General features: G+C 33.3%; 1 protein-coding gene across 1 annotated transcript in view; it reads right to left on the reverse strand.

Annotated features, from left to right (window-relative positions):
- Window positions 1–2,110: 2,110 nt before the first annotated feature.
- Window positions 2,111–12,767, reverse strand: part of LOC140441447 (zinc finger CCHC domain-containing protein 8 homolog) — a 44,562-nt gene continuing 33,905 nt past the window's right edge. The window contains exon 5 of the mRNA XM_072532180.1: window positions 2,111–7,406. Coding sequence (XP_072388281.1) covers window positions 6,906–7,406 — 501 coding nt within the window. The 3' untranslated portion in view covers window positions 2,111–6,905. The remainder of the gene's footprint in view (window positions 7,407–12,767) is intronic.

The following is a 12,767-nucleotide window of genomic DNA, read 5'->3' on the forward strand; positions in this document are numbered from 1 at the left end:
AGTACAAAATATTGCGTGTTGCTCTAAGATAGGAAGAAGGAAACTGGAGATTGCGACAAATGTCTGTCACAAATATTCCTTTTATGCAACAGCATCACCAAATAACTGAAACTGTAGACGATTTGGCTCCAAGGATAACCGATTTTAGAGAAACTGTCCAGGATAGTTTATATTCCAGGTTAATATCACGTCTAGCTCATATCTGAGGTCGTGTTCGTTTATTGACTTGCTCTAATCAGGAGCAACAATATTTTGAACGCTCTATTTCTATACCAATTCTTAGTCTAGCGAGCGAACATGATTCACGAGTAAATCCAATAGCTACATCAACTCCTATTTCTTCTTTACAAGCAGCTAACTCATTTCTACATCCCAAACCTATTCAGGTATATAAGCGGGGAATTTCCTTTTCTGAAGGTCATTATGACCAAGTTAATTTCCTTTTGGATAGAGTAAAATGTCTTTGTGCAGCTTCAGCTGAATTTTTCACAGGCCCAGGTTTACATAGTTTATGAACAACCGTAGTAACTTTTCCACTTGATCTGATTTGGCTCAGAAACTAAAATCTAATTTTCTACCATTTCTGTCACCATATTCATTAATAATATTGTTGGTATGTGTAGTCGACTTGAGACTCCTCTTACATACTCTGTCAAAATAAAAATCATCCGGAAATCTTTATTGCCATTTTATCATAAATAATTAGCCTTAATAGACATCAATAGTATAGATGACATCGTTGAGAAATGCAAACGGTTCGAGGAAACTTTATCTTCGTCTTTTCAGCCTCCAAAAACCTTTATACCTTCTTCTGACACTTTCAGTCACCATTAAAATGCATTTAGACACCGTTCTTGGCAACATAAGGGCCCTGAACATAATATTTTTGTAGTAAGTTCTGTAGTTTTCTGGAATTGTCGTGAGTCTGGCCACACTTTTTATGATTGCGGGATCCCTCATACACGTATTTTCTGTCACAGTTGGTGGTATGGAAAATACTTTGAAACGTAATTGCTTTAAGTATTCGGGAAACAAACCATCGGAGGTCCGTCCCCTGAGCGTTTCTCCATTCACACCCCAATCAGGGAATTAAACAGTAGCTTCAGACGAAGTCTCGTCCAACCACATCCAGCAGCAACCTAAACACCCATCTTCCGACTCCCAGTCGAAAAGGGGTTCCTTTTTTTAAGTTCCATTCTTTAAAAAAATCAACTCACACCACAAAATCACTCAAAAACGTAATTTCCAGACATGGTATGTTGAATTCGCATATATTACCATACTTCCGTACAGTACCGAACTGGCGCACTCACATTTTTACGAGACATAGTGAACACATAAATGTTTTAGCACTGCAGGAAATACGGTGGATCGGAACTGGCATCGATGAACATGCTCCAACTGATGACAAACCAGACGAAAAGAAAGAACAGCAGAAATACGTCAATTGCAGAACGGAACTCGGAAAACATCAAAAACAGACTAAGGAATCAAAATGAAACTAAAGAAGGCCAGACAGATATATATACTCCTACTGGACCAGAATAAAGTAATGCAACAAAAGAAAAAAATGAAGCATACAGAAATATGCTTACCCGACAAACTAGAACAACTGTAGAGAATTACCAGACAAAGATAAGAAAAGAGGATATACAAAAGAAAAAAAGAAACAACTGAAAGTTCCCTTTTTGAATAGTTACCTTGATTACTTCCGGAACAATTTGGGAGATGTTAGTAACGAGCAAGATGAGCGTTGTCACTAGGACATTAAATTGGAGAAAACCGCTACGAGAGCCGCTGGAACAGTAACATGATAGAGAGAACTACTGTGGACTACTTCAATGAGAAGTTCTGCAAGGGACTAATTATACAAAAAGCTACAAAGAAAAAAAGAAAGTATAAACAATTTCAGCTGAATGGTGAAACCAGGATTACCACATTATATCACTTTTTTAAAAAATAATGCTTTTATACTACTGCAACAATCAAAATTATATTTCTTTGTTTTTTTTTTATTTATTTTTTTGAATTTTGTCAAAACTGCTCAATGAGTGGAGATATGTATGATTTTGCTGTACCTGGACGTTATTAATCAAAAAAAAAATAAAACTACAGTAATTCCTATTTTTATTTGGAAAAAAATACCCACGTTGTGAAGAAATCCTATGTATATAATGTACAGTGTATAATCTACGTAAAAAACCTGCAAATTCTTACGATATGTGCTTTGCAGATACAATATTTGCGATGTGATACGCGCACGGTGGTATCCCCCTCAGGCCTTACAATATCGGCTTCTAGAGATACAACATATTTTTGCAATAAGCATGTACTTTGTAATAAGACACACCTCTACTACTACTGACCTAGTTCACTTACATATTTACCCAAAACCCAAACAGGGTATATTACAGCAGCTTTCTTATTCCGATACAGTTAGACAGAAATGAGTCCATGGGAAATACTAAAAGCTTGTTCCAGTCTCAAAAAGTAATATGGCACTAATGGAAACAGCTTGTAAAACTCCTAGTGAATACCACAATCAATTTCAATAAATATTAAAAAACTATAGCGTGACGTCTCATCAAAGTTAAGAGATTTCTGCGAGGTAAGAATTTTTTTATGATTACTTATTTTCGGAGGTACGACATAATAATATGCAACTAAAACGGATTTATATTTGAATTTTGATAACACCACTTTTACTTAATTGTGCCGAGTGAGACGAAGTATGTCTTCACACTTTATATTATCAACTGTAGTTGACAGTACATGTTTGTTTATTTCAGTACAATTGGCACCGGAACAATCCGAAAGGATCTCCCCGGCAAAAAAGCCATACGATATTATTATTATTATTATTGTGATTATTAAAGACCTCTAGTGAGGCTGAACTATAATTTAAAAACGAAGAGTTCCCAATATTACCTTTTACAAAAGTTTATGCGACCGATATGAAGAAAACAATATACTGTAGGCATTGGAACAACGTCCTTAACTATTATCGAAACCAAAAAACATATAAATACATTTCTTGAAAACAAAGGATATCTTTTCATGTTATCTTAATGACGCGTTCCTTGAAAATGGTGGTCGGACGGCATTTTTGAAATTATATTAAATAGTTACGAGTGTTAAGACCTTGTGTTATTCAGTATGTTCTTAGAATTTTGTGTGAAGGCTTCAAAAACTTGTAAAACTGGAAAGCATTCATGGAAAACGCCCGAACATTTCCTTTTTATATTTTCAGTTTTCCATACACTGATAGAATTTATCTATCAAAAATATGACGTCATCCACATTTTTATAAAATGACAATATATATGGCACGTAATACCCGACTTCGTCCCATGAACTACGTGATTACATGTCATCTAATGCATCACATGTCATATACTATTTAAGAAAAGTCTTTATCACGTCACACGTTTGACATGTCAATTAAATAGATGAATTGTATGAGAATTTGGAAAAATAAATTGACATTTTCAATAGTTTTCCATAAAAGGTGAAACCTACAAATTATTAGCGGAAAGTAGTTCGTACTCAAATAATGAAAAATTCAATTTTCGCAAAACAACAAACATACCTCGGATATGTATGGATGTAACAGACGACGAAAACTGGCAAAGAAAAGGGCAAGGAACATTGGAACGCGGAACATACATGGGATAGCAATAAAAAATGAAGAAGTGTTCATATCAGATATGGACATAGTAGCTTTAACAGAACCAAGAAAAAGAAAGAAATAATATATATATATATATATATATATATATATATATATATATATATATATATATATATATATTGTATCAGCAGCATGAAGAGACAACCAATGGAAGGGCCCCCACGTACACTTGGGTTGAAGTCGATCATTGACTACGTAATAATTAAACAAAAATGAGACTTGGATGTGAAAACCAAAAGAGGATGTATGTATGGTTAAGTCAGCAAAGAACATATATATCAACATGAAATCTTTTATTATTGATGCTGAGGGCGAAGGAAGCTCTAGGCGAAAAAGTCTGTAATAACTAAAAAAGATAGGAATGTACTTAATGGGTTCATGAACTAGAAAATATGGAAAAGAAAAGAAGAAAGCTTACGACAAATGGATCCCTATTGGAGCTGCCGATGATAGAAATACATAAAAAGAGCAAAGAGTAACAAGTGAACTAAAGAATGCTAAAGACAATTATTACTGGGAAAGCACATACAAAGAAGTAAATAAGTGAGCCGGTAATACAAGAGCGAATAAAGCCTGGAGGTTATTAGACAACTACGTACACAAAATAAAGACGCTGCAAAGACTACATGATATTGACATTCAAGGGTGGAAAAAATATTATCATAAGCTCCTGGAAGATGGAATCGAATTTCAGTAGAAGAAATCTACGAAGATAATGTCTAGCAAGAAGCAATAAAACTGCAGCAGAAGCATGACAAAGTGTCATGCAGCTAAAGAATGGGAAACACCTGGTCCAGAAAATATAAGTATCGAACTATTCAAAGCAGCTACGGATAAATTAATAAAGACCCTTGCAGTTATCTTTACACGTCGATGAAAACCCGAAACCCAAAGAATGGAAAGGACGATAAAATTACAGAAGAATTAGTGTAACATCTTCTATATCAAAACTTTATGCTACTAAAACACCTTATTGGAGAACAAATTAAAGAATTAGAAGATCAAAACGGTTTCAGAGCTGGTCGCAGTAGTATAGACTGAGTATTCACTATTAAACAGCTATGAGAAATACCTAGAAAGAGGGTCAACTGTTCATTTAACCTTTGCCGGCCGTAAAAAAGCCCACGATACCGTAGTATTAAATAAGCCCTATACTCAAGAATCACCAGCGCAGTCAAAGTAGGCAAGACGTCTGCATATTTTCCGATTAGTAAAGGCTTAAAACAAGGATATTCCGTAGTGCCGCTAGTGTTTGAGAAAATATACCTGGAAGAAGAACTCAAAATATGGCGACGGAAATGTGGCCTAATGGTAGGTAATATACATATAGACGCTCTTCTATTCGAGTACGATCAAGAACTGATAGCTGATGATACTGACGACTAACCTTCAATTTATTTCTTAGCTAAGAATACTAAAATTTTGCAACGAAGAATAAAACCTTTAAAAACTGTTCAAAATTAATTTAACGTTATTTTTAAGCGTCCATCTAATTGAATTATTTTCTGTCTTATAACGTTGCAAAAATTATTAATTTTCGCAAATTTGTTTTCACAAAATAAATTGTTTAAAAACTATTCAATGAACAGTTTTACAATTTTTATTACATTGTCCTTATCTTACATCTTTTTAGCGTTTATTAATAAATAAATACACCAAAAAACTTTTACCTAAGCTCATTGTAAAGGTATTTCAGTAAACTAACCGATTCTTTTATCAATTTTTTGATAAAATATGATTTTAAATTATAGACAAACATTCTAAAAATCAGCCATTTTTCACTTCAATTTTTCACCGTGCCCGTGGTATATAGCAATGAGTACTAGACCGTAAGCACAAGCATTACTGTGTGGTTGTTGCAAAGGATCATTGATGACATTAGACACCTTACGACTAACGTATGGTGTCCACCATTAATTGGTGTAACACCAATCCGAAGATCGTTGAGCGGTAAATATAGCTGTCAGTGAGAATTTGTGGAGGGTACTTTACCCGTGTTATTTTTATGGTAATTTATTCAAGTTTTTTCAATAGATAACAAGTGTACTGGTGTAAAATAAAGCGTGAAAAACGTTTATAATAAAGAGTAAGTATTTTTGATTTCTAAAAGATATTTCAATCTACATTCAACATTGTCAACACATCTAACCTCTTTTTTAAACTTGACAATTATTTTCTATGAATACAAAAACAAATTAAGCAATTGGATATTGTAAGAATGTAAGAGTTCATAATACTTTAACATAAAACAAAAATGAATATCATCAACAAACTCTTTCACCTTTGGATTTACTAGGCAGATTTTCGGTTTTAGATCCAGATTATTATGCAGAAGATTATTATACTAAAACAAAAACCTACATATACTCATCTGATAGTAACAGAGCCAGACGTAAATAATAAGGACCATGAGGATGTTATATCTTCCAAAAAGTCAGGATTCAAGTGATCCAAAAAGACAAATACAAAATCGGAGGCACTTACAGAAGATCTACTAACGGTAGTTCAATTAAACAGAATAGAACCAATCTCATTTGCCAAAAATGTAATGAAGCATTACGCGAAGAATGGTTTTCAGAAATATTGTTTATAAATGTCCTTGAAATAAAACAGTTTACACCAATAAAAACTAAACTTTGAAATTCATGTTGTTCTCTTTTACTGCTTTTGTTTTAGTGTGTAAGTGTAGCGGTAGAAATCTTTACCGGTGATTTGTAGGTGATGGTAAATGCTCAGACGCCCACTGGTAGCAATATTTACCACCTCATAAAAGAAAAAATTGAAGATAATTTCCGTTTGGTAAATGCTCAGACGCCCACTGGTAGCAATATTTACCAACACATAAAAGAAAAAAAAAGGAGATAATTTACGTCTTCTTCTATTTCAAAAATATTCGCCTTGAAAACAAAAATTTCAGTTCTGTGCCTTAAAGGTTATTAAACTGTTAATAAATAGTATTCGAAAAAAATTAACAGTGCAAACATCGTATCCACATAGAACATAGCGTCGGATAATCAAATACGCCTCGATACATTCATAAACTTTTCTATAATTCACAAATATCAATCAAAGAGAATAAAACTTTATCCAATTTATACTGTACATAATTTGAAGAACGTTCGCTTTTGAAAAATATAACTAATTCTTTGTCACAAATCTCTACTATACAAAAATTGATTTGTACTTATTGGAACGATGATTATCATTTTTAATATCACGAATTGTCCTTCGGAAATCTTTTCATGGTAGTTCGAACTTTTTGTAGAAGTCCGACCATTTTTTCGTATGTACCTGTAGAGTTGGGCAAGTTCTCGAAATTGATAACTGGGCTTACGTCTTTCATAAAATTGTCAGGATTGGGCAGGATAGAATAAGGAGAACAACTTTTCAATATGGGGGTGCCAAAGTTGCTGTGAATAACTTTTTTATTGACAGGCGTGACGTCAGCTTCTGGCGTTTCTTGAGAATCTTCTAAGACAGAAGATGTAGATAGTTTTGAAGGCACTTTTGTAAAGTCTTCAGATGTTGAGTTGTTAATACCTGGCGGACGTGGTTCCACTTCTGTTTGTTCTGTGTTCGACGTTTCGCCGCTGTCTGATTTTAGATTGGAATTTGAACTGTCGTCTAGTGCTGCCAAAAGGTTTTGTTTTTCTTTTTCCAAGGCAACTAATGACGGTGATGGAATACTTTGTTCCAAGACTTTTCTACGGCGCATCTAAAAATAAAATACAATAAAATTCGAGTTATTTGAAAAATAGGCAGAGAAACTTTGCCTTCGAGTATTCGGTGCAATATTTTATATTTGTTACGTGTCATAGCATGTCTGAAATGTAATTTTGGTCTAACGAGTAAGAGGTGTGCCAAATACAATTAAAACCCGATTTGCCTTATCGATAGTAATTAGTGTATTTAATTTCGTTTTAATTGTGTAATTTAAAAAAGTGATTTTTGGACCAGTTTTAGACAAGGCGAAAAGTTCGTGTTCTTTCAGAAAAATATTCTCATGAGAGTTTTGTGCATAATCACTTTCCTGAGATACTCCAAAATAAGGTTTAATAATTTTTCGGTTCAGAAAAAATGTTTTTATGTTTTTTGGATCCTTACGAACAGAAAAGGTCTGTTGTAAGTTTTCTCTAAAGTTGATGGTTTTCGAGTTGTAAATTATTTAAAACTTAAAAAAAACGCAAATTACGGTTTTTATGTCTCAAAAGCAAGGTTAAAAAATATTATTTTTGAAACCATCAAGTGCCTGAATTCAAGTTCAAGCCTTCTTCTAGCAGCTCCCGATGAAAATTCTGGGCTTCTTTATTTTAAAACATGGTTTAAAACATGTTTAAAACATAGTTTCGTAAATCTATATTAGAGTTTCTCAACGAATAATTAAGAAAGTACAGTTCGTTTAGGTGCAAGTAACAAAGTACTTTTATATATACTTGGGTATCACATGCAGAAGCTTAAACTTATTCGTAAACTAGTTCGTAAGGTTTTATTATGCAATTTGCAATATAGTGAAATTTTGCAATGGATTGTATATTTTATGTTTTATTCTGTGATATTGACGATTTATGTAATTTTAGTAAATTTGAATTGTTATTGTTAACATAGGCTTTGTCCATAAAATTGTACAATTTCAGTGACAATAAAGCATATTTCTATTCTATTCTATTGTTTTTTATTCTAATGGGCGGGGCTTAGAAAACCTTTCCAAAAATTTCTAATTCTTGTGTATTTGTTCCATAAGTTGAAAATATTGATTTTTGTAATTGTTTGTCGAGTAAATAAGGACTTTTGGTTATAAAAATTCAGTCTGTGCAATTGGAATTATTTGTTGTTGGTGATTTTGTGAGATAAGAATATCAATTTATTATGTTTTTGAATGTTTTAATAGTTTTTGAGTTTATTATTTTTTAGATCTGGGCATGTAATGGCTAGTAAACATAGCCAAAGATAACCAGTATTACTGAATATACAGTAATGACAACAAAACTACTATTAACTACTTAAACAACGAGAAAACGTATATATTTAGTCTTTTACGGGACAAAATCACTAGCAACTAAACAAGAATAAAACATTTATTTAATTATTTTTTAAATTCGTAAATAAATTCAATGATTTGAATGAAATTCAAAGGTTTTCTAAGCCCCGCCCATTGTGACGTCAGAGCTTAGGTAGTCCATTGTTAGTGAAGCGCATATGGCAGAGCGGGCACTCATTTGAACAATGAGAATCTTGTTTCTCTCTCTTATACACGCCTCAACCCGAACTCCCGTCCTATCATAAGAGCTTCATTAAGGATTAAAAACCAATTATGCAAGCACTATCTCTCAGAATATCTACAAATATGCAAACAAACATGCAAGCACTGTCTCCCAGAGTATCTACAAATATCCAAACAAGGATCAAGTAATTAGCTTCAGCTCCATTCAAGATGCAAAACTTCAGTATTATCTACTCCAATACCTCTGGTAAAACCGAAAAATATCATTTTCAGAATTTCACACAACAGAATATATATTTATCTAACATATAAATCATTATTTGATGAGTTCTTAACTAAACATGGTCAAATTGTTGTAAATAATTAAATCATCAAAGACAGACGTCTAATTTCACAAGAAAATACTGGATTAAAATTAGTCTCTCCAATAAACTTTATTAGAATACGTGCATCAAATCTGGAATACCTACAAATACTTAGCTTCAGAAGACAGGTTTATATCGCTCCTTCCCTAGATATTATCATACCCGAATTCTTGGAAATTAACATATCGAATCTATCATATCGAATTTTTTTAGCCCTAGACAGTCAACGCTGCTTCACATACAAACTGTCTGGACATGTTGCATCCCAATGCCCTTCCGATATTAATCCAAATATCTAATTACCACAACCCACACATAATATTCAGATGCCAATATCTTAATCCAAAAATCTAATGACTTATATTCCGAGACAATACTTCTTATAGTTCCCAATACCCAATAGTTCCTTATTATTACTTTAAACACACCCACTCTGGCATCAAATCTAGATCGCCCAGCTCAATATGCAAATATTCCAACTACGGAGAAAACTTCTAAATAAACAGCCTTCTTAACAAAACGAACATTTGAAGATATGTCTCTAGCTACTACAGAAGAAAAAGCGCCACCGAATATTTCTACCTTTTCTTTTCCCAAAAAGTTCATCGGAAAAACAAAAAACAAAAAAAAAATACTTTATATTACGAGATAGAACTCACTGAACCCATTATAAACTACATCGACTACTGCTCTCCTCCCTTCATAATGAACAGCCTGCAGTTCAAACAGCTCCTATAAAATACACGGGATCAATAGATGTCCTTAGCATTGCTGTAGACTTCACACAAGATATTCCAAACCTAATAGAAATGTTAGAAGACCTCCGTTCCCACGTAAACACTAAGAAGCTAAAAACTCGTTGCACAAACAAACATGTTTCGGCAATCTGAAGAATTAAGTGATACCCAATCTGGCATCTCAAACCTATCGCAAGACACAAAATAAATACTTCAAAACAATTTCTAACTCCACCTTTTCTCAGTCATTTGGTAACATTCGATTCATTACTCCAGTGGAACTCAAATGGGTACTATACCCATTGTTTAATTACAAATTAAACCCTTCATTTGTAATCTCGCATTAATCTTAACTTCCTAATTTCTCTGTATATAATTGTAATAGAATCTATAATATACTTTAATTACCAGGATATTTACCTTGTGGTAGAGTTCGATAACTTGCTAAATTATTGCAAAACTTCCTAATTAATATTTAAATGGGAATAAAAATAAAATAAAAATAGCTTCAAAACTTCCTAGTCTGGAAAAACTTGTACAAAGTACAAAGGTCCAAATTACAAGGTACAAGGCAATGGACTTTGTGATGAATTATCGCTTTATTTGTGAGATTATAAATGATTTTTAACACGTAGTCTAATTAGAATATTCACATTATACAGAAGTCATTGTTTGAAGTTCCGTCAAGTGTGCGTATTAGCTACCAATAAAACATTTACTCAACGACGTCAGGAATTAGTTCATATCTTCGACCGAGAAGTGGGACATAAGGGCATTCGAATTATATTTATCCATTGATTTTATCCACTCGTCTAAATATGCTACAACATCTCTTAGCCCTTCATTCTCTGGACATATTAGGTTTAAAAGAAATTCATTTCGGAAACGAAAATGTCCACAAAATGAAAAGGCTATAATGAATTCTCTAAAAACCGAAACGCACAAATTGCAAGTGACGGCGTAGCAACTACGCTTAAAGAATATTATTATTGGAGCTCTCAGAAAACGGACACAAGAGAACGAATTCTATCAAGAGTATTTAACACTATGAACAAACTCTACTGAATGCTGGCAGCAATACTAGATTCAATACAGCTACTGTATACTGTATACTAGTTCAACCATAGATCTTCCTTTATGGAGCCCAACTATTCCTTATCTACAATGGACAGTTCTGGATGACCTACTAGGCAAGGACCACTTTCCTATAAAATTAACGAATTCAAATATAAAAGAACAATTATCAAGCCGAAAAAATGTCCAACAAAAATGGAAAATAAAGAAAGCCGACTGGAGCTATCTCTTAAAAATCACTGTGAATAACATACAAAATAAATGATTTGAAGGATGAATAGGGAAAACAAAGCATATCAAAAAATTTAAACCTTTGACTTGATGGAATAACGAATGTGCCGAAGCAATACAAATCAGCAAATCTGCTTAAACTAGGAGGGAAAAACCACAGCAACTATACAATACAAAAAACATAGAGCAAAAGCAAGATATATAACCAACAAAAGTAAAAAAGAATCCTGGAAGAGGTTCGTACGAAGCATAAACAGAAACACAACACTATCATCTGCATGGAAGAAGATACAAGGTATTTATGGAAACAAAACTTACCATGACATTAAAGCATTAGATTATGAAACAAACAAATAAATCAAATAAAAGAAATAGGAGAAGCATTCGCAGACTATTATCATAAGCTTTACATAAACAGGAATATAATCAGTGATAATATTGTTCTAATAACCTTAATTCCCTAAACAAGCCACTGAAAAAAGAAGAAATGGAGGAATCCCTCTTATCCCTAAAAGATATTTCTTCTGGCCCCGATGATATCCGACCTATCTTTCCAAAAAATCTTCCAGAAACCGCGCAACAAACCCTGCTTGACGTTTTTAATTGCACGTGGAACAATTGTGACTTCCCCTTAATCTGGAAGAAAGCAACAATCATTCCTATACTCAAATCTAACAAATCTTCACTTCTACCTGAATCTTACAGGCGAATAAATAAACCAGTTGTAGCTAGAGTTTAAGCAGATGACATGATCGTGTTTATCAAAGGGAAATATCTTAGCACTATGGCTAAAAGTCCTTTGGACGTTGGTCTATGTCTGGATATAATGTTCCCTAAACAAAACAAACTGCATATTCGACTCAAAAAAAACATAGCAGCACTGCAATTACCAATAATATTTCTATACAACCAGAAACTAAACTATACTGCACATAAATTTTCTGGGTGTGATATTCGACGAACGTCTATCATGGAAAAATCATATCGAAAGACTAACTCTTTCATGCCAAAAGGCCTTAAATTTATTAAGATGGTTAGCAAATAAGTCTTGGGATCTGATGGTCTGATGCTACTAAAAAATATACATAAGTCTTATTCGTTTGAAAATTGATTACAGATGTGTTGCATATACATCTGCTCGCCCTTCAATATTAAAATGCCTAGATACTATACACAATATCGCATTAAGAATAATTCTAGTAGCTCACAGAACAACGCTTGTAGATAGACTATAATGCGAACTGGGCGAACCATCATCTTTCAAACGACAAACTCTCAGTTTATCATGTGCCTCAAGAGTAGCATCGCATTCATCAATTCTTACTCACAAAAACACTTTTTGCAATCGTTTCAAACAAAATTTTCAAAATAGCACCACCTTTTATATTAGAGCTAAATCTCCAAAAATTTTCCCAGAACATGGTTAATGAAGGGACACAGCATTCCTG

This window comes from Diabrotica undecimpunctata, chromosome 5 (assembly GCF_040954645.1).
Source record: "Diabrotica undecimpunctata isolate CICGRU chromosome 5, icDiaUnde3, whole genome shotgun sequence".
Classification (NCBI taxonomy): domain Eukaryota; kingdom Metazoa; phylum Arthropoda; class Insecta; order Coleoptera; family Chrysomelidae; genus Diabrotica; species Diabrotica undecimpunctata.